General features: G+C 54.7%; 10 protein-coding genes across 10 annotated transcripts; 3 read left to right on the top strand and 7 right to left on the bottom strand.

Moving 5' to 3' along the window:
- Window positions 1-236: 236 nt before the first annotated feature.
- Window positions 237-1,028, bottom strand: PG985_013516 (uncharacterized protein; the record flags this gene model as incomplete). The annotated part of the gene is made up of 1 exon (XM_066833282.1): window positions 237-1,028. One exon carries the CDS (start codon window positions 1,026-1,028, stop codon window positions 237-239), a length of 792 nt encoding a protein of 263 aa, XP_066678022.1.
- Window positions 1,029-1,420: 392 nt separating this feature from the next.
- Window positions 1,421-3,347, bottom strand: PG985_013515 (uncharacterized protein; the record flags this gene model as incomplete). Its single annotated transcript, XM_066833281.1, has 6 exons — window positions 1,421-1,741; window positions 1,889-2,273; window positions 2,339-2,457; window positions 2,558-2,841; window positions 2,915-3,226; window positions 3,293-3,347. 6 exons carry the CDS (start codon window positions 3,345-3,347, stop codon window positions 1,421-1,423), a joined length of 1,476 nt encoding a protein of 491 aa, XP_066678021.1.
- Window positions 3,348-3,939: 592 nt separating this feature from the next.
- PG985_013514 (uncharacterized protein) lies at window positions 3,940-5,061 on the top strand (the record flags this gene model as incomplete). The annotated part of the gene is made up of 1 exon (XM_066833280.1): window positions 3,940-5,061. One exon carries the CDS (start codon window positions 3,940-3,942, stop codon window positions 5,059-5,061), a length of 1,122 nt encoding a protein of 373 aa, XP_066678020.1.
- A 2,363-nt stretch (window positions 5,062-7,424) lies between these two features.
- Window positions 7,425-8,291, top strand: PG985_013513 (uncharacterized protein; the record flags this gene model as incomplete). Its single annotated transcript, XM_066833279.1, has 4 exons — window positions 7,425-7,671; window positions 7,800-7,864; window positions 7,932-8,077; window positions 8,165-8,291. 4 exons carry the CDS (start codon window positions 7,425-7,427, stop codon window positions 8,289-8,291), a joined length of 585 nt encoding a protein of 194 aa, XP_066678019.1.
- Window positions 8,292-10,289: 1,998 nt separating this feature from the next.
- Window positions 10,290-11,372, bottom strand: PG985_013512 (uncharacterized protein; the record flags this gene model as incomplete). The annotated part of the gene is made up of 1 exon (XM_066833278.1): window positions 10,290-11,372. One exon carries the CDS (start codon window positions 11,370-11,372, stop codon window positions 10,290-10,292), a length of 1,083 nt encoding a protein of 360 aa, XP_066678018.1.
- A 469-nt stretch (window positions 11,373-11,841) lies between these two features.
- PG985_013511 (uncharacterized protein) lies at window positions 11,842-12,566 on the bottom strand (the record flags this gene model as incomplete). The annotated part of the gene is made up of 2 exons (XM_066833277.1): window positions 11,842-12,299; window positions 12,374-12,566. The coding sequence occupies 2 exons, from the start codon at window positions 12,564-12,566 to the stop codon at window positions 11,842-11,844; spliced, it is 651 nt and encodes a 216-aa protein (XP_066678017.1).
- A 1,370-nt stretch (window positions 12,567-13,936) lies between these two features.
- Window positions 13,937-15,179, bottom strand: PG985_013510 (uncharacterized protein; the record flags this gene model as incomplete). Its single annotated transcript, XM_066833276.1, has 2 exons — window positions 13,937-13,942; window positions 14,019-15,179. 2 exons carry the CDS (start codon window positions 15,177-15,179, stop codon window positions 13,937-13,939), a joined length of 1,167 nt encoding a protein of 388 aa, XP_066678016.1.
- A 964-nt stretch (window positions 15,180-16,143) lies between these two features.
- Window positions 16,144-17,584, bottom strand: PG985_013509 (uncharacterized protein; the record flags this gene model as incomplete). The annotated part of the gene is made up of 2 exons (XM_066833275.1): window positions 16,144-16,937; window positions 16,993-17,584. 2 exons carry the CDS (start codon window positions 17,582-17,584, stop codon window positions 16,144-16,146), a joined length of 1,386 nt encoding a protein of 461 aa, XP_066678015.1.
- A 294-nt stretch (window positions 17,585-17,878) lies between these two features.
- Window positions 17,879-18,915, top strand: PG985_013508 (mitochondrial 54S ribosomal protein uL4m; the record flags this gene model as incomplete). The annotated part of the gene is made up of 2 exons (XM_066833274.1): window positions 17,879-17,962; window positions 18,028-18,915. 2 exons carry the CDS (start codon window positions 17,879-17,881, stop codon window positions 18,913-18,915), a joined length of 972 nt encoding a protein of 323 aa, XP_066678014.1.
- Window positions 18,916-20,096: 1,181 nt separating this feature from the next.
- PG985_013507 (mitochondrial 37S ribosomal protein uS13m) lies at window positions 20,097-20,659 on the bottom strand (the record flags this gene model as incomplete). The annotated part of the gene is made up of 3 exons (XM_066833273.1): window positions 20,097-20,429; window positions 20,555-20,599; window positions 20,657-20,659. 3 exons carry the CDS (start codon window positions 20,657-20,659, stop codon window positions 20,097-20,099), a joined length of 381 nt encoding a protein of 126 aa, XP_066678013.1.
- Between the last annotated feature and the right edge of the window lie 517 nt (window positions 20,660-21,176).

The following is a 21,176-nucleotide window of genomic DNA, read 5'->3' as shown; positions in this document are numbered from 1 at the left end:
CTGGCAAAGAACTCCCGATAATAGTGGCGTCGGAGGGACTACATACAATTCGCACCCTCCTGTAATAGTCTTCAGCAGGTACCGACCGATATCTCCCTCAGTCCCCTGTATTCATATACTAACTAGTTGAATCAATACTTACTCGATAATGATCCTCCAAGAAAAACACATCAACTCTGATCATCTCGAGTTGCTCACGCCTGGCTAGATAGTACTGCATACACCGGCGAGTTGTTTCAATCTTGATAATCCTCCTTCTGTCTAAATTCGATAAACTCCGGAAACTCCTCGCGCATTGCCCTTCTCACAGCCCGTAGACAGTCCTCCTTCCGATAGGTGGCCAGATCCGGCCAACCATGCTGGCGATAGATGCCCTGAACGGCCGAGATGACTGCCCGGTTGTCGTCGCGCATGGTGAAGACCTCTTGAACGTTGCGCGGACCCAGGGGTACAAAGTTCAGGTCTTCAAACTGTTGGCGAAGGATGGCAAACAGATCAGCGAGGGCCCAGGCCGGGTGATCGCCGCGCCACTCCCGTTCGTTCTCCGGCGCCCACTCGTACGGGTCGTCTATATCGGACGGCGGGGGCGCGTGATCGGGCCTGTGCCTGATTTCGCCGTAGCACTCGTACCAGTACACGATGCCCCTGGCGGTATCGAGCAAGTAGTATTCGCCGTCGCGCCAGCGGTTGTACGTCAGGCCAACGATGCTGGGCGGGATGCTGTCCTCGTCCACGAGCTCGTACGGTTCGGAGGCGAGTCGGAGAGAGCGGCCCCAGTCCTCGTCCGGCCTGCCCCAGCCGGAACCTGGCGTCGCTTTGGGTGCAATCTCCGACCAACTGATGAAGTGGCACAGGGGGGCCACTACTGGGGTAGTTCTATCCTCCGCCTCCGGGTGTTTGTTGCGCAGGTATGGAAGATGGCGGAGAAGCTCATACACCTCGTCGGTCTTCCCCATCCATCGCAGGTTCTCCATATGTGGCCAGCCCTCTTCAGGCGGTTCCAAGATGTCCGACTCGTCGATGTACATCTTGGACGGGAAGGTGTAGAATTGGCGTATCGCCGAGATGGTCTCGTCCCGCGAGTAAGAGATGTCGTCGAAAGGAGACCACGAGCTCGTTTGCTCGAGGTCCTCGCCAATGTCATTTTCTTACTCGACTTGCTGCTGGCAGTCGTGTGAAGAGGGACCTGCTGCCTGTGTGAAGATGGATCCTGTAATTAGCGGCCCAACCTTGGTGGGGAATTACTTGACCAGTGGTTAATACTAGGTAGAAGAGCTCCGTAGCCACATGCTCCCTTACCGGACATACATATTCCCTTGATGGCGAGAACGCTGCTCCCACCAGATTATCCCCGTCGGTCGATGTCCGAATAAGACGTCACATCGCCCGAAAGAGTCAAATGCTTACATTCTCAACGTATCTACATCACGTATTCAGCCAGGTAGCCCGACGAGCTGTTTTCCCTCTCGGGACTACCAACTTCGTCCCAGAACGCCTCAACATGTGTCAAAAATGCCCCATCTGACCAAATGAACTGTTTCAGCACTTCAAGCGCTCCGGGTAAGGACTCGTACAAGCCCTTAAACCTGGTCTCGCGGTTGGAGCGCAGCAAAGCGAGGTAGCTGGATCGTACTTTACCCCGGGGAGCAAACGTGCCGCCTATAGTAAGGATCCAAAGCAGGAGGTCCGGGTCTTCGTCCCAGAGGCGGTCATGGCTGGTCTGCTGGAGTACGCGGAGTAGCTGTGACGAAACTTCCGACTGTTGGTTCCAGGGGTTAACACAGTAATGAACAATAAATATCAGAGACCACAAGTTTGGGGTCTAACCAAGCCCCTCTGTGTCTGAGTAATATCTTTTTGGGGGCACGTATAACGAGGTTCGACTCACCGGAAACACGGCAGCACACCACACCGAGCAGCACAGCATCACGGAGCATATGTACGCCGCCAGCCGGAAACATTCCATCGTCGGGGTGAAGTTCCTTAACCTCTCGAGCCTGGATTGAATGGACGCGATCTGGTCATTGATCCGGGCCATCTCGAAGGGGTTCTGCTTCGAATAGATGAGACTGTCCCGGATCCACTGCAAGGCCCGAATATCTTTGAGGACTTCCAAGAGCGCCTCGGGAAACATATGTGACCGCGTCTGGAATCCGGCGGGGACCGCGAAGAAGTCGGCGGGTAGCGCTTCCCGGGTCCATTGCAATTCGCTGAAGGTCGTGTGGTCAACGATGCGGCTGGACCCCAATAGTATGGCGGCGTTCAGATCTTGCCTGGCGAGTTATATCACGATAAGCTGGGTTGCAAAGCTAAAACGGATCATCCGTTGACCACTCACCAGAACACGGCTCGTTTAATCCCGCCAGTAAGGGGTATGCCCTCCTTCTGGCACAAATCAAGCAGCTGCCGTACAGCTCCTAAGTGAAGCTGCACCTGAGACCTCTTTCCAAGGCGGGCCTAGGTTGAGGTACCATCAGTTCAAAGCCATCTTCGCGAAGGAAGCGGGGAGAGGCGGCGCCCCATTTTGGAGGACCAAGGGTACGATGATGGCACATACCTCGACTCCGGCCAGCAACAGAATAGCTCCAATAGTCGACTCCGTAGTCGCCTCGTTCTGGGAACCCACCCTCTCACGGATGTAGCTGATGGCTTTGCCCCGGTACCCAAGACATTCCCCGTCGATTTTGCCGTTGGTCGCTGCTACTGCCAGCGAGAGCATGACTGCATTGAGCAGAGCCGGGTCGACAAACCCGGTGCGGAAGACGCGGCGGAAGTTCTGAAAATCCCGTGTCTGCTCTCTGGCAATTGTGAAAACGGGCTCGGAGGCGCACCTGGCCTCGTCTGTCCAGCATGCACTGTGGTCAGAAACCTGCTAGATGGCATTTCGTGGCAGTTAAAAGGGGGAGGAGCTCACGCGTGCTGAGCAAGGCCTGCAGCCTCGTGGAGTTGACCGCAAGTGTCTGGAACGGGTCCAGAGCGCTCTCTGACAAAGGGGAGCAGATTGGTATGAGTCGACTTTCATCCCGCGCTTTCTGGCTCTTTGGCTTCTTCCGGGGCACAACATCCTTCGAGGTCGAGACCCGGAAGTTGTCGCCGGCCTCTTGCTGCAGTTTCCGCTTGTTCTCGAGGGCTTGTTTCACAGCATGGGAGCGGGCCTGGCGCCTCGTGGCCAGCTGTTTTGCCTTACTTGGAGCAGCTTCCACCGTCACGAAGTGAAACTCGCCAGCTGGTACGGGGGAGTCAGCAGCAGGGACTGGGTCGGGCTTGGGGGTCTGTTACCCTCGGCACCTACCTGCTGCTAGCTCGCCTGAGCTCTCTCCGAGATGATGGGTTGCTCGGACCGGCATTATGCAATATTTCCGCCGCAGATGGGGTGATTTACTCCTTTGGTGAGGATGGGATTGTCGTGGGTGGTTGGAGTTCTGGTCAAAGATGACGGGGGTCTCTCGTATCAACTAACCGCCGGGTGGGGACCGTCATCCCATGCCTGCTTACGAATACACATCTCTCTTCAGAGTTGAGCCGCCTGCTCTAGCGCTGACCCATTTCCCCCGACTAACCTGATTTTGGAAGCATCTCTCTTCCCGATTAGGCACAAAGTCGTTTCCCAATCCGGAACAATCTACTTGCCTTATTGGGAATTGTGCTGTTTCCCTAGTGGGAATACCCTCATATCTTCAACTTTGCGGTATCCACATGAGAATCTTCTGTCTGGATCCTCAAACCTTCTTCACAAAAGGCCTCGTCAATTGATAAGCACACTTCCAGGATGAATTTGTCATTGAACCACGAGGTCAAGGATTATAAAACCTCCCAGAGCCCAACGGTTCTCAACCATATTACACAGAGTCCAAAGCACCAGCAACAAACACCTTCCAGAAACTCTTGCATATCAACTAAACTTTTACTCATCCGACCTACAATCACCAGTCTTCCACCATGTCCGAGTCCCGCCTTTTCAAGCCCCTGAAGATAGGCAACATGGAAGTCAAACACCGCATCGGCATGGCGCCCCTGACCCGCCTCCGCGCCGCGGCGGACCGCGTCCCGTCCCCGCTGATGAAGGAGTACTACAGCCAGCGCGCCTCCGTCCCCGGCACCCTGATCATCAGCGAGGGCACCTTCGTGTCGGCGGCGGCCTGCGGCGGCTTCCACGGCGCCCCGGGCATCTGGAGCGCCGCCCAGATCGCGGCCTGGCGCACCATCACCGACGAGGTGCACCGCCGGGGCAGCTACATCTTCTGCCAGATCGCCGCCTTCGGGCCCGCCGCCGACGCCGCCACGGCCGCGCGCGAGGGCGTCGAGGTCACGGGGCCCAGCGCCATCGCCACGCCGGGGGAGGGCCACGTCGTGCCGCGCCCCATGACCGTGGAGGAGATCCGGCGGTCCGTGGGGGAGTTTGCGACGGCGGCGCGCAACGCCGTCGAGGGCGCCGGGTTCGACGGCGTCGAGATCCACGCCGCCAACGGCTACCTCGTCGACACCTTCATCCAGGACACCAGCAACCGGCGCACCGACGCGTACGGCGGCTCCGTCGAGAACCGTTCTCGCTTCGTCGACGAGATCATGGAGGCGGCCGTCGAGGCCGTCGGCGCCGAACGCGTCGGGCTGCGCTTGAGCCCCTGGAGCACGTTCCAGGGCATGGGCATGGTCGACCCGGTCCCGCAGTTCGCCGACGTGATCCGGAAGGCGCGCGGGCGGGAGCTGGCCTACCTCCACCTGGTGGAGTCGCGGATCGCGGGGGCCGAGGAGGTCGAGGGCGGCGAACGGCTCGACTTCGCGTACGCGATCTGGGACCGACCGATCCTCTTGGCCGGCGGGTTCCGGGCGGCCAACGCGCGGTCGCTGGTGGATGAGGAGTACCCGGACAAGGACATCGTCATCTTGTTTGGGCGGTACTTCATCTCCAACCCGGATCTGGTCTACCGGATCCAGAAGGGCCTGGCGCTGAGCGCGTACGATCGCGATACCTTCTACACCAGCCTGGCGGCGGGCTACGTGGATTACCAATTCAGCCCCGAGTATCTAGCCGGGGCGCATCTCCAGACTGGGGTGGCTTAGATTGCGATTTGTGCATATTTCATTTGATTAAGACATGGCGGCATTTGTTGGAAAGAACATGGACTTAGACAGCATCAGTTAATTGATTGAGCATTCCACTAGAGCGCTATTAGAACTTGGCCCCACCTCGAATCTTCAGCGCTTATCAGTGATACCAATCCCCTGATAAGGGATAAGCACACTCCACTGTACAGTGGACTAGATAAATTTTGCCGGGCCTAGAATTTTCTTGCCTTTTCTTGATCTTCCATGTTTGTTTACATGCTCCCATTGCTCTCGCCTGCAGGATGCGACAACTCGCGCGCAGCAGTATGACATTCTTGAACTGGTGCCTAATGCTACATTGGTAGATGGCCTACTCAGGTTACAGGAGCGGATTGGTGAACCAGCCACACGAGTGCTGCCTGTCTCTGCTCCAGGCGTACAGTAGAGTTCTGTCTTTCTCGCCGGACAGAACTCCGCCAAGTATCATGTAAGCTTCATCTTCGTTCATTCCCACCCTTCCAGGCCTCCCATATGATGAAAATTTAGCTTCAGAGGCTGTTTATGATCACAATGATTAAACACTATCATTTGTTCTATCCTTTTCTGATAACCCGGCACCCCAATTGCCCTTGATGCACACGCTATCCAGTGTTGTTCCCTCCGAGTCGCAACTGTTAGCTAATAGCTTTTCATCAGATATAGATATTAGCCGCTGCCTACCTGTTTCATGGCTGTGCATATTGGGGCTCGTTTGAGGTCGGTTGTCCGACGGACCCGAGGAGGGTACGCCAAGTAAGGTAAGTACCTGTGCACACTGCACCGGGTTCAAATACCTTTGGTCGCGAATGCTTCCGCATGTAGTCATGTTAGACTAGTTTTTGAATATACACTGCATGATACCTGACGAATCGGAAAAGAAATACTACGATGAATATGCCCTGGCAGCTTCTGCGCCGCATGCTCGGCTCGGGCTTGTTCCACAACGACCCCGCCCCGGCCCCCGTCCCCGACGCCGGATACTCCCTTGGGTCAAAAGTTTTAACATGCAACTGTGAGCGTGGGCCTTCCTTTATTATGTTCCCACTAGTTGGGGTGGCTCGTAGCGTTGGGTCCAGGGCGCTGAAGTTGTGAACGTTGAGATGCAGTAAGCCTTCAAGCCGGAGGAACCATAGTCGCTATGGTTCCTCCGCATCGTGAACTTTTGACTAGGCGGGGGTCTCGTAATACGAGCTGAGGTGTCCGTGATACTACCATGACAGCATGAAGTTGCGAAAGTAGGCTGCGGCACAGTCTCGAACGGCTTGAATCGGCTCGAACCATCCCACCTTGGCGCCACTTGGAGAGTTGCATGCCTTCTCGCCTAACCTGCTCATGACCGCAACCGTGATGGCGTGGTCCAGGGCCTGCCTGGCCGTCCGGCTCAGTCTGCTCGGGGTGGCTCGGCTAGCACGGAATATTCCAGCACTTGGTGGGGTGGCGGTCCGGCCATCATGGCCGCCGACTCGGGCATGACAGCAATACTGGAGCCGCTGGGTGCGTTCATGACTAGGTAAGATTCGTGAGAATTGGATCCTCCGCGAGTTAGCCTCCTAAAAATACGCGAGGTACGATCCGGCACGGATGGCATCACCCAACGCATGGTTCTTCCGGCGGCCCCGGTGGTTCCTCCGATGCCAGTATCGATTCACTAGCACGTTCGATCGTTCCAGATCAGAGTTTGCCTGTTGGTGGCCTGTCGACGTGAGTACCGCTCCCGTGATGGAAAATTCGTGGCATATGGTTGTTGTTGTCTCTGGTGGAGTGAACGATGAGTTGGCACAAGTAGATGCAATTGGAGACTGCATCTGCCGTCGCCTGTCTTATTCTTTTTGCCCGCGCCTCCTTGACCGCCTCCCGGTCTGATGCTTAGTGTATGCGCCGCACACTAACCGCATCGACCCTCGCGAGCCCACCAATCGGTCCAGACCAGTCGGGCCGCCCTGCTCCACTGTTTGCGGCGTATACTCTAATCTGACGCTATTCCCACTATTTGCGGCGTATACTCTGGCTTCGAGACTTTTCCACCAACCATGTCGCCTGTCTTGCTCTCTTTGTCTGGTTCGTGAAATCCGCTTAGTTCAGGCTTCCCTTTAGCAGCTTTCGGCCCATTCGGTCCAGACTGCTCGACTCTCTTGCATCGCGGCATCACGCATGCCAACAAGTCCGGTCTCGTACCACCTCAAGCACTTGAACCATGTATAAAAGGACGAAGCCGGGAGCCCTTTCTCGAGGTTTTTGTACTTCGACCACCACAGTCTCCATCACTCCCAGCTGACTCTTGTTTACCACCGGCCCCCTTTCCAAACAGTCCCCGTTGCAGAAAACACTTATCCCACAAGATGTACGCCAAATCCAGCCTGTTCGCCCTTTGCGGCCTGGCCACTCTCGCCCTGGGCAGCGTCGTGGTCCGCCCCGACGACCCTTACGCCTTCCTGGCCTCCGAGGCCTCGTCGTACGAGGACCTGGCCAACCGTGTCGTCGCCTTCGTGGAGGCCTCGGGCGAGCCCCAGGAGCCCGTCCCCAGCCCGGTCGTGACCCCGGCCCAGCAGGAGGAGCTCGACGAGCTGTACCACAGCACTATTGTTGGTGAGTTCTAATTACCCACACCCAGCCGGCCGGTTGCTATTAGAGCTTGAAGCTGCCGCCGGTTCGGGGACTCTTTGAGGAGCCGACATGAGCAACGACAATCTAACCGGACATTTCTTCTCTAATAGAGCGCCGTGACGCCGTTCTGAACACCCGTCAGAGCCGAGCCAACTGCGGAGGCAGGACTGCTTTTGTAAGGAAACCCCGTCCTCCTCCCCATCGATTGAAATTTCGGCTTTTCTAACATCCCCCGTTCACAGGCTCCCGACATGGTCCGATGCGTCAACTACATCGCCAGCCTCGGACAGCAGGAATGCCGCATCTCCCACTCGGGCACCCAGATGTGTCACGACAAGAGCGCCATCATCTACGGCGTCAGCGGTGCCGGCGAGAGAGCCACTCCCTGGTATGTTCCTTTTTCTTTTTGCGAAAATCCTGACCCTCGTTCTTCTATTGATGGCAGTCGGCTAACCGAGGATACTTGTGACTACAGCGCCAACGTGGCCCGCCAGGCCGGCCACATCATGGATGTGTGCACCCAGCCCAACCAGCAGGTCGGCGGACAGGGCACGCTAGACATGGATAACCAGTTCAATGTCATCGTCGCCGGCGCCGCCTGAGCGTGGGGTCTCGCTCATGTCGGCTAGCGAAAGGGTTACCTCGCATATAGCTTCCACGTAGCTCAGCAACTAGATACGCAGTTTTGGATTAATGATAATGAGATTTATGGTACTAGCCAGCAACACCCCCTGATTTGCTCTCGCAATTCATTGAGTTTCTTGTGTTTTGGTGAATATGTTGCTACTTGTGTTCGTGCTTTCGGCTAATTCGGGACCTGTGTTATTAAAAACCCGTGTTGGCAATGGCAACGTCAAATCGTCAATAGGCTCATCAATCATCCAAACTCTTCCAGAAGTAAGCCGATCATTTTGATGGTAGGAATTCCGATATCTGCGGGGGCCGATAGCGCCTCCGTCCGCCAGTGGAGATTCCCCCAATTGAGCTCAGGGGTATCACGTGACTGATTTGACGACATCAATTCCAACCCCATCCGCTACCTCAACCGCCATCTCATGCAATCGGTATTTATTCCGGTAATTGTAGTCTCGCTCTAGCGTGGCGGTCTTCTTGTTCTGTCTGGGGTCGAACATGGCACCGTAATGTCGTTGTTGCCCTGGTAGCAGACAAGAAAGGTGCTCGTGGGAAGATGGAGGACGGGTCACGGCCAGCGTGTTGGTTCTAGGTTGCATAATGTTACAATGTGCCAAAAGAAAAAATAGCAATTATGCAATCCCATCTTCTGTGTTTGGCGTTTTGGTATGGCTAACTCGCGACGTGTGCCCGGGGACGGATTGGACACACATGTGGGGCAATATCATCCTGGGCAAAGCGGATGGGAAGATGGTGTTGATACACATGTGATAGAGATGTTGATTTTCATCATGTCGATCTGGATTGGAAAAATCAACATGGTTGGCCTTGCGTGTTCAATGATAACAGTGTCAAGCATGCTTTCATCGCGGACGGTACCAAGGCCACAGACGAATGGTAATCAAGTGGGACACTTCCCTGTTATGGATTGGTCGAACAATAATCTCCTTACTGAACTTTCTGCTTCGACATGTAGCAGTACGTCACAGCATACGCGGGGTGGTACATGTGGGCAACGAAGGGTTGGGGAGGACGACGTGTAGATCTAAGTACTATCGATCGTATCAAAACCTAAGCGTGAGGAACAATCACTGCTATGTGGGATGGAAGACGGGCCATAAAGGCTACAAATTCGATTGTCACTTGCACGTCTTACAGGTGGGGGAGAGGCGTAGCAGTAGATGATGTGACCTGAAGGTGCCTGTGGTGTGCCAGCTGGGTTAGCTACCTAGCTAAGCTACCCTATTTACCTGCCCATTGCCCCAGCTAAGCAACAACAGGTACCAGACATGGAAAGGTAGGTACATAAGGCCTAATTGAAGCTTGATCTTCCATCGGCAAGCAGTGACCCCAGCCATTCCTGCCAATACGGGCCTTCCTGGTCAGTTGGTTCAGTTGGCTAACGTGACGACACCCACTCCCCCAATCCCTCCCCATCGACACAGGTCCCGGGTTCGAACCCCACCCTGAGCACACCATTCACGAGGAGCAAGAGCGGGGCACTGCTCGAGGCCCGGGGTAGTTGGGGAATTCCCCGCCCCGATGTTAAAGAACTAAATTCCCGGAAGATCGCTGGATCTACAGGAGGCCCCAGGGCCGCGCCTGAATGGAGAGCGATCTACGAAGCGAGCCTGACCACTCGTGGAGGAGGGGCGCAACAGCCTGGTGCTGAGGTTGGGCCTAGAGGACGGTGTTTCTCTTTTTTGCTGATTTCTTTTTATGTATTGGTCGATTAGTTAGGCATTATCTCTATGAGTTCTACTTGAGTAACGCACTCTCCCATGGTTCATGATGGCCACAAACGCAGCTCTCAAAACGTGTTCCAGGGCGTTTTACCTATCCATGTTTTTTATCTACCAGGCGTCCCACGTTATATTAGCCAAGCTTCCTCCTTCCTTCACCCTACGTCCTGAGCGCAGCGTCGCAATACCTTTCCAGCAAACCGGCATCACTGCTGCCACTAGAGCTTAAGCCCACGGGTTGATGTTCTTTCGAGCCGCCTCCTCCCGGCTTGGCAGCTCAATGTCCACCAGCCACGGCCAGTGATTCATTATGCCTGCATCCTGCCCAGGAGGGCTGAACTCCCACGAGGCGTTGACGAACAACGTGTTTTGGCCTGGTACCAACGGGTTAGCGTCGCCGGACAAGTGGCTCGCGTGGCAGAGGCCCTGCCGGTCGTACTGCGCCTTCCTTGCGGCCTTGGACTGGGCCACCGCGGCCGGGTCTTTCTGGTTCCGGATCAACTTCGGCAGATTCTCGAGGGGCACCGAGTTGTCGAGGTCCACCTCGGTGCTGACGTTGATGTTGCGGGGGCTCCGGCGGCGGTGGTTCTGGCGGTTTCTGCTGCTGGAGCTGCCGCTGCCGTCGTTCCGCCAGGCCACGAGCTTGCCGCCCCAGGCGCCGTGGATGTGGCCGAAGCAGTGCAGCAGCGGCTTCGCCGTGGCAATGGCCGCGAACAGCTGCGGGCAGCCGGCGCGCTGGCCCGACCGGGTCCAGTCGAGGACCCCCCGGGGCGGCCCGTGGGTGATGGCGATGTGCGTGTTGTTGGCGATGGCGAAGTCGTGCCCTTCGTCGGGGGGGTACTGGTACGCGCGGCCGCCGAACATGTCCGGAGTCCAGGGCGAGGCGTAGACGTTCAGGATCGCGCCGTTCCCCAGGCGGAAGCTGTAGTTGCCCTCGTCGAGGAAGACGATGCCGGCGGCCTTGGCCCTGGGCGATTCCAGCAGCCGGCGGGGCTCGCCCGGGGGGCCGAACAGCCGCGTCACTTGCTCGGCGGTTCTCCCGGCGGTGCTCCACCAGGCGATCTTGGACGCCAGGAGCTCGTCGTACTTGTCGTCCTGGATCCCTTGGTCGTGGTTGCCGGAGATGACCAGCTTCAGGGGCGCGTCCAGGCGGCACAGCATGTCGATGGTCTTGTGGTAGTGTTCCATCTCGGAATACTGTGACAAATCGCCACAATGGATGACGACATCGGCCTTGTGTGCTGCCTTCACTTCGAAGGTGTTACTGTGTGTGTCAGACATGATGAGCAACCTCGTCTTGACAGGCATGATGGGCAATCTATCAATTCGAAGCGGCGTCAATTGGGTTACTGAAGGATGGTAGTAGGCGTCAGGCAAACCTCGAAGCTTGTACAGGAGGCTCGCTTTAGTCGATAAACATTCCATTCCAGTCATCCACCGGGATTTATATGTGCCTCTATCAGTAACCAGTCCACGGTCTTTCCCTTGTCCAGATCCAATTCAATGTGATTGTGGTTTGTCACCTAGGAGAAAGAAAATCCCACAAAGACGCTGTTACAATCAAACATTATAAAACCAGCAAAGAAGGCGTATATCAAACAATGGGTATTGTGATGGGATTCAGCTTAACTGCATTGGTCGGGAATGCTATGGTTATTGGGAGGAGAGATCTTTTGTTAGTTTAGGTATGGCCAGCCTGACCGTCGTGATGTCCTGGCATAGAAAACCTAGACTTCTTGCGTGCGCTGTGATTGGATATTGTCTCCAAATACTATAGTCACATAAGACCTACCTGGGCCACCATCCGTTTCATCAAGGCCACCTCGGCAATCTCAGCCAGCGCTGGGTACCGGGAAGAATCGTCAACCTCTGCGGGCTCCTGGGAGGAAATAGTCCTGATGACGACGATCTCTTTCGTTTTCGGATCGAGGCTGGTCCCACAGGCGGCGGCATCGCCACCCGAGCCAGAGCCGCTTCTAGACCACTCGGCAACCTTTTGGAAAATGTCTTGGGCGGCCTCTTCCGACATATCTGCGTCTTTCGGCTTGACCTCTATGATCTCGAGCGACCACAAGGCCGCCCCAGTCTCCCCCTTGAAGAGACTTGTAGCGTCCCCGGCGGTTTCATACAGCTTGATCTCCGCAGGGCTCTCCAAGAACGGTGTCGTGGCCTTTTCCAAGTCGAAATGGGGGGTTGACTGGTAGAAACTGTCGAACGTGGAATGTTCGGGCCATTCTGACGATACGGGCATATAGGTTAGTTTTGGCACGGAGAAACTATCGGCATGTTCTCGGGCAAGGGACTCGTACCGAGCACGAAGAGCCGGCGCGAATCCGCCGTCACGTCTCGTCCATCTTCACTCGTGATTTGGCCTGCCAAGCCTCGCTTGGCACCTCCGTCTCGGAAAGTCTTGATGCCAATCGGCATCAGTTTGGTGTCGGCGACTCTGACTAGCTCCTCGTCCTTCTTGTAGCAGAAGTATGCCAATTCGATGGGAGCCATTTTGGAGTCTGGTTGGTTCCTAAATTCTAATTCTTGGCGTGGTAGAGCGGGCTGTAATATTGACGGTATTCCGGAGAACGTTTCGAATCGTACTTTGCGGTGTTGGTGTTGGTTTGTGTTCTATGGGCAAACAGACGGCAAAGTTGGAAGTAGGGTTGGGGCGTTACACCAAAGTATTTATAGAATATCGACTCATCGAGTACTGCATACTGCCAACCTCGCGCATCACCAGTTTCCGTCGAAAAGACACTCGCGAGGACGCATGACCCCAGGAAGCTCATTGTTCTAGGAGACGGAGAGTTGGAGCTGCCCGGCATAAGCAGTAACCGGGGTATTGCAACCGCCCGGTGTAAGCGCTACCGGGGAAGCTTACGGACGCGGCGAAGTGCGCTTATAGGCGCGCATCGTTCAAATAGTGGCCCTATATAGGATTTACGGTGAAATTTGAATGTCCGGTATATGAAGATGGGATGTGGTAACTTGCCGGTGTAGCGGATCGAATTGTGTGTCATCACGATTGGGGTGGATCGCAAGGTTAAGAGGAATTTCCCCCTTTGTCTTCTTCGTTCTTGCTCGATTCATATCAGCCCAACAAAGCACGCGAATCCTGTCGCACATACCTAGATGAAGGCTATCGGTTATTTAGTCTCGTATGCGATGATAGTCAAGCGAAATCCCTGTCGGATCTACGATTAGGTAATCACTGGGTAATGATGCACGGATAGGGGCGTCTAGGAGCGTTTGTCTTTGCACTACATATACCCCCAAAACGGCTCTGGCTGGTACATACGACCATATCCTGCTGAATACTAGGGATCCCGTCCGCTCTCCCATATATAAGCAGCAGAGAGCCGAATTAGTACTAGGGTCGGTGACGACCTGGGAATCCTCGGTGTTGTATGTTTTTGTCTTTTTGGCGTCTTTTTGCTTCTCACTTGCTCTGGCAGTGTTGCGCTTGAACTTAACTGCATAGCTGGTTTATTGTATGCTTGGCCAGGAAGACTGTCTGGCCTGCTCTGGCCGAGGAGATGGTGCGGATGAGGTGGTTCGTACTCTGTTAGACCTCGTTACCCTCCTGAACTCCAGCCAGTTCCGGAACCAAAATACGCCCGAACCTTTGCGGCGCTTCATCAAGGGAGAGAGGTTAACGGGTGTCACATTCCCCGTGCTAACGAAGGAATGAGAGATCAAAGGCAGCGATGGGCTTATCATTGTGAAAGTATCATCACAGGACGCAATTGGCAATACCATTGAGCACCAAGAGGGATTACGGACGATATGTATAGGTCACCAAATGAATTGAGACGATTAAGCTACAATAAGCTCTCTATCAAACGTATTTGAACTTCATCGGGCAGTGGAATGCGCTATCAGGTCTATGGTAGGTAGTGTTAGGACCTGTTCATCCGGGGGTGTTTGCACTCCATCCATATGTTCCATCAAATGACTTACTCCCAGCGCAATGATCTTGGTGAATTCCGACAAACTCGTGCTGTTTAAATGGAACTTCTCCGTTTCGATTTTTGTAGTCGCCAACTCGCTCTTGATCTTTTCAATAGCGTCGTGCAACTTCCGGAAAACCTGAAGACTCAGGGTGACAAGATTGTCAAGATCATCCAATTGATCCAGGCATTCCTTCATATGTTCCATATCGGCTCGGTGCCTAAAACTCCCTAAAAACTGGAGCCTCTTGTTGATTTTCTCCTGGTTGATCTTGATGCGGTTGGATCCTGCCATATCCTGCAAAGCTTGCGTGCTCTCTTTCACCAACTTCAAATGGTCCAGCAGCTTTTGCGCGCCTTCTCTGAGCTGTGTGATTCTTTCGATTGTACTTTCCAGAAGACTATAGAACTCCTGTACAACTTCCGCCATCTCGCGAGTTCCGTCGTATCCTAATCCGAGTATCCGAGTCCAAAAGTGAAAATGGTTGCTTTTCCTCTTAAGATTCCCCATCTCGCGAGTTGTGTCGTATCTGAGTGTCCGAGTCCAGAAATGATAACGGGTCCTGTTTCTCCCGATAATCTCCAAGCCCTTCATTATATGAGGCAGTCTGAGTTGGAGGAGATAGCCGCAGTTCCGGGCCTCTGGTAAGAAATCACGCAGCATACTGATCATATCAGTCGTGTTGGCCTCCAGCTTGTTGGTAGCACTAATAATCTCCCCAGGTTCCGGTAAATCGCTCTGCCGGATTATCCGTCTGATGACATCCATATGGTCAATCTCCCGAGAGAGATTCCCGGCCAGGCCATTGTTTTGCGAAGCGATTTTCTGCACGTCGTTGATCGTTTCTCCGACATTACGAAGACCTTCGGTGTATCGCTGTAAGTCAACTTGGGCGTAGCCTTGGATGCCGTGCTTGGTAGGCACATCGCGCGGAGGATCGAACGCTGAGAGATCAAGCGTCGGGGGAGATGCCCCCTTCCAGAGTGTGAAAAGGCTAGGAATTGCCAATTGATTGAAGACAAAGGCCAAGATGGCAAATGAGAGGGAGATGATGGTGATGGTGAAGAGTGCACTGAGAATAGCTCGGAGACCAAAGCTCAGCACGTCTCGCGAAATGTCCAAGAGATGATATAGGCGTTCAAGCCACCCCTGCTCTTTTTCTGACTTCATGGCTTGAGTCAGATTTGAATGGTGTTTGATAATGTGTCTCTCTCTGTAAGCAATATCTTTGTTCGTGGAATAGGCAGTGAGGTTACTGAATGGTGATAGATGCTGAGTGAATGAGTAATGTGAATTTCGAACCGTAGGCAATATATACCCCAATGATGCTAGAAATGGAATAACATCGATTAACTAAGAACTCAGACAGAAGGTTGCATCAGCTCCATATGCTCCTGTCGCCTGAGCTGGAAGTCACCAGGATAAACTTGTTCTACAGTTCTTTCCTTGTACATCGGCAGTAGGCGTCCGAGACACTTCCACATTGTCACTATCGGGTTGTTCTTTCTGAGTTGTGTGGACTCTAGTGTCTAGGACGGTCTTTCTTGGTTCTTGAGAAATCGAAGTGCCGAGTGGGATCGGCGACACCGTTCTTGGGGTGCGATTTGCCTCATCACAACGAAGCCTTTGGCGGATTCGATCAGAGAAACATCCCCCTTCTTCGCCGCAACGGCTAGTGGATAAGTTGCGCGGCCAACATCGCTCTCTCAATGAAATATTCGTCTGGGTTCTGGTACAACCCCAGGGAGCATGGTAAATGCGCCCTTCCGTGTCTGATCCAGACGTTGGTGGCACAGGTCTTCTTCCAGTTTGGCAGTTGCCATGTATGAGACCCCGACAGCCGACCAAGAGCCTGGTCTCACTAGCAGTAGGCAGATCAACGGATGTAGAACATGTTCAGGATGGGTTTCACATATTTGATAGTAGGGTAGATACTGGTGTAGTATGTTACAGTAGTTTTGACACAGTTCCGCCAGCTCTATAGTCTCGGGTGCTTTATACATATGATACACGTTCGACAATTGCCCACCAATAAGCCAGCTGGCACCTGACCCGACATCTGCTTCTGACGGAACGCAGCAACCCCTGAAGAGCCCACCACGCCACACTGCAGATACGTGCAAGCAACAGTTGCTTATCGTCGAGGCATGCCGCGGATTCTCTTGGTGTACTTCCACAAGCTCTTGTACTTGGGCTTCTGGCGCTTGGCCTCCCATCCGCGAGCCTTGCGCTCGGGCTTGAGCGAGTGCACTCTCGCGTGCTTGAACTCGACATCGGCGCCGGGCAGGTTCCAGCGCGCCATGACGTCGGCGGTACCCTCGTCCCAGACGGAACGGAAGATGTTGAAACCGACGGGGCTGAGGGTGAACTTGTCCTTGAAACTCTTCAGACTGAACCCGTCGCGGCCGCTGTACAGCTCCCGCAGCTTGGCCAAGTCAAGAGTCTGGCCGGGTTTCTGCTCCAGGATCCAGATGGACATGCGGTGGTAGGGGGCACCCTTCTGGGCGAAAGCCGGCAGCCAAGGGACGGCCAGTTGGGTCTCCTTGTTGACCTTGCTCAGGGGAAGAGAAGAGTTGTTGGGAGAGATGGGCACGTTGGCGGCCAGGTAGTGGCAGCGGCGCTCGAAACTGTCCGTCTCGGCATTGGGCACATCAGAGTCCATGACGACGACGGACACGAGGCGCTCGCCAGGGTTGAAAACCTGGACCTTCAGACTCGGGGGCTTCTCGCTGATACGACTGTCGATAATCTCACCCGGCGTGGTCTTGCGTTGACGGAAGAACATCTGCACGTCGGCCGTCGGCTCAAACTTGGGCAGCACATCGGGCACGATGTTGAGCTGCTCGATACGCTGGGAGATCATGCGGAAGGGGTAGCCTCTCCATTTGGTCTCCGCAAGATGGCGGTAGATAGGCTTGTCCATATCACCTGAAAACATATTAGTCAAATAGAATTGGTGCCAGCTGCTCGTGGATTGACGTACCGAGTCCATCTTCGAACCTCCGCTTGACAATGGGGTCGTTGATATCTGCGAGGATCTTGAGCTCCTCGACCCATTTCTTCATGCTCCGAAGCCGCATGTTCTTCTTCACCTCTCCTCCGGGAACCTGGTCGGCGGGTGTCGCTTCTAGCCTCTTGACCTTTGCAATTTCACTCGCAAGGGCCTGGAGCTTCTCTCTGCGGTCTTCCTGCAGAACCCTGCGGGCCTCCTGGAAGCATTGGTAGGGCATCTGCTCGAAGGGGACGTTCTCCGAGGTCTGCATGGCGACACGACGACGCCTGGATCCCACCGGCGGGGTTCCCTTCTTGAAGAGACGGATCTCTTCCCAGTACTGAGTGGCGGAATCGGGGGTCAGCCTCGGCTGGGATGCGGGCGCTTCCTTCGTGGCATCGGCGGCGGTTGAGTTCGGCACGGGCACCTGAGAGGCGGGAGGTGGTGGGTTTGTCGTCGTCGTGGTAGTAGCCTCATCTTTGCGGGCAGCACTCTGGGAAAAAGTGCGAGTGAAGCTGAGAGCTACCCGGTCCTGTCGCATGGACCGGGCAATGGGTCTTGCGACCCTCTGGCAAGTGGACATGATTGCCTGTTGAACGCTTTACTGGAGCGTGTGAGGGATTGTCGGAGCTCTAGCTAAAGATTCGCTTGTCGAAACTTTTTGGAGTTGCGCGACACTGGTGACAGCAATTGGAGGAGTCCCCACTTAATTTTGTCTAGCCCGCCATCCCGGGCCGCTGAGCAGCTGCAAGGGTCGAAAGCGTCCATTTTTCCCAAAGTGAAGCTCAATTCAAGGTATCGCTGAACGGAATTCAATAACGTCACGCCAATTCTACGTCAATTGACCCAGCGCATCCATACGAGCCGACAGTCAGTCATGGCGGGGAAAGGTGCACGAGGTCTGACAGAGGCCTTTCGGTCTCTGGCCCTCTCTACACAGTCATGCGGCCAAGTCTCTTCGGTACGTCCAGGCTCTCTTCGTCCTCCACTTCTGCAAGCTGCGAGACTGACCATGCGAAACCACAGCGGCTGCCCTCGATATTTAGTCGCTCAATGGCGACCGAGGCTACCCTGCCCAGAGCCACCAGCAATCTCACTACCACCTCCATGACCACACCGTGGCGGCCATCTCCTTCCGTCCCCGTGACCGTCTACGACTTCCAATCCTACGAGCCCCAGCGCCTGGAAGAATGGTCCTCGAAACACCTGCACCTCCCCATGCGCCGGGACATCCTCCACTTGGCCGTAATCTTTGAGGGAGACAACACACGACAGGGCAGCGCCAACTCCAAGACGCGGTACGAAGTGCACGGCTCGCACAAGAAGCTGTACCGCCAGAAGGGCCTGGGCCGCGCCCGCGTGGGCGACAAGCAGTCGCCCCTGCGCCGCGGCGGTGGCAAGACGTTCGGCCCCAAGCCGCGCGACTTCGGCACGGGCATGAACCGCAAGGTGTACGACCTGGCGTGGCGGACGGCGCTGAGCTACCGGTACCGGCGGGGCGAGCTGGTGGTGTGCGAGGACGGGATGGAGCTGGCGCTGCCGCAGGAGATCACGGACATGGTGCGCGACGAGGAGCTGCGGAACCAGGCCCTCATCGACGGCTTCAAGGCCAAGTGGGCACGCCAGGTCCTCGACGGCCACGGCTGGGGCCGCGAGCACGGCCGCAGCACTTTCATCACGACCGAGTGGCGCGAGAACCTCTTCGACGCCATGGACCTCGTCCCCAACTACGGCATGGCCCTCGACGTCGAGGACGTCGACGTCAAGGACCTGCTCACCACCGGCCGCCTCGTCGTCGAGCGCGAGGCCCTGGCCGAGATGATCCAGAGGCACCAGAGCGATCTGTGCAGCAAGGTCTTCGTCAACGGTGTCCGTCCCAGCCCGCCCGCAACGGGAAAGGTCATTGTCGAATAAGATAGATTAGACATGGCTTTGGTGGCTGAGGTTAGTTTACAACCCAACGTATGTACTACTATTGTAAATGAGATCTGTATACAAACCGGGCTTGTAAATCAGAGAATTCAACCCACTTGTCTCGTTTTTGCTATGGTATGCAGAACAAAAAATATGTTCAGCCTTTACATCTTGGGTATCGGATGAGAATCGGACAACATGCCCGCTTCCGATACGAGTTGATATGGTTGAATATATGCATCATATACATACGTTGACAATGTAAATGCTAGGGTCTACCCAAACATGCTCGTCACAAGCCGCCGAGAGACCTCAGATTCTTGGTCACTAACCAATCCCACAATGAACTCCTTGATACAGCATACGATCGCTATCGTTCTGTAGAGAATCTCTATTTGTATAAGTATGTATGTTCAAGAACATCTGTAAAGGGGTTGCTGCGCGCGACTACAGTTCTGGCGTATGTGCTTCGACTGGTGCTTTTTGAATGAACACTCGGGTCTCATTTGACCCACGTCAAGCTCGTTCCGGGGACGTCCTGCCTTTGAGAATCAATATATCAACTTTTTAAATTGCCAGAACCATGGTGCTGCAGGATATTTGAACGAATCTTGTTGAAGTTGGTGCAATTTGACCATCCAAGTCTATCATCCATGGGTGACAAAGGGGTTACCAATATGGCCTTAAAAGTTGAGTCTGAAAAGTCATACTTTGCTAGAAATATCCATTGGCGAATAGATAACAATAACTACATTGCCAGCCCAAAACTTATTCACGAGAAGAGCCTCGCATTCAAGGGATAAGCGATATGATAGGCTCGAATTGTGCATTCTCAATATTTTACTGATTTGTCCACGGGTTTATATGATACAAAAGGAGGTTCTCTATAACCCCTTCGGAGCTGACCCGTTATCTGGTCAACGCAGATGGAGGCCGTCTCTATACGAGTTCTATGCAAACAAGGAACGCCATTTCCATATGCCACATCAGGGGATCTCTCTGCTGACCTAGGAGGCCCTGGGTATTCTCCCATCCTAAAAGCCTTCCACCGTTGCCCCAATGCCTCGGTTCTTCATGGTTTTCTCAAGGCATGCCCTCGTTAAGGCACATCCTGTGGGAGCCCCCGCATCGGTTTCTCGTTCATCGCCTTAGTTGTCGTGACACTTCACACAAACTGAAACTTAGGTGCCCCGGATGCGGTCACCACCACCGCGCTCCAGCACGTTCAGCTTGCGGGACGTGGCGATCTGCGTGCGGGTGTTCTGGCCGCGCACCGGCAGACCCATGGCGTGGCGTCGGCCACGGTAGGAGCCCATGTCTCGCAGGCGCTTGATGTTATCCTGGACGACTCGGCGCGCGTCGTTGTCGATGGTCATGGTGGACAGCTCGGCCGTCAGCGACGTCACCGTCTTGACCGGCAGGGTGCCCAGGCGCGCCAGCGGGTGGATGCAGTACTTGGCCATGATGCGCTCCGAGGTCTGGGGCCCGAGGGCGTAGAAGGACTCGAGGGTTTTCTATACGAGATGACAAGACAACATGTGAGCTTTTTTCATGCTTTCCCGAGAACGCAGGCCGGCCGCCATTGGCTCATGTTTGAGGAGTTGGCGGCGGTGGTCTCGATCGGGGGGTGTCGGCGTACCTTGACCAGCTTTTGCGGATGGAAGTTGATTCCCAGAACGAACACCTGAAGACACATTAGCAAAGCCCCTTTATTGCATCAGTGACATATTAGAGTATTTACCATCTTAAATCAATGGGTGCACCTGCTACGGGCGCAATCACAATGTCTATGTGTTCGACGTAATAATTCTCCAGATCTTGATGCCGATACTGGACCTGCTTATGCCATATGGGCCTTCAAGTTCAAAAAGTCCCGCGCACGTGCCACCCGATTTTATGCAGCTCGGCAGCTGTTCCTCCATCCAGAAAGCTCTCCAAGGGAGCAAACGCGTCGCTTAACTTATCGATAGCGATAAGCCAGCGATCCCCTTCGTCCCTATGCAATGTACATGTCACAGTGTACTATCACTGGTTCACCCGCCTTGGCTTTGCCTCCCGGACCAATTGAGAGCCTGCTAGGGGTCCAGCTTCGATAGACGGATGGGGTCTTGAAACGTAGCTTCAATTGCCATAACCAGGTCGCCGATTCCCACCTTGAGCTCCCTTTCCTCTTTCTTCTTCCCTCCTTCTCCCTCCCCCATTGATCTCTGGAAAGATCACACAATCTTGACGACTTTCACTTCACACAACCGAACATCACT

The sequence above is a fragment of the Apiospora marii genome (genome assembly GCF_038362585.1).
Source record: "Apiospora marii strain CBS 49790 chromosome Unknown utg000011l_segment0_segment0, whole genome shotgun sequence".
NCBI classification, from domain to species: Eukaryota; Fungi; Ascomycota; class Sordariomycetes; order Amphisphaeriales; family Apiosporaceae; genus Apiospora; species Apiospora marii.
The sequence above is the reverse complement of the archived record's forward strand: the minus strand, read 5'-3'. Positions and strand labels throughout refer to the sequence as shown.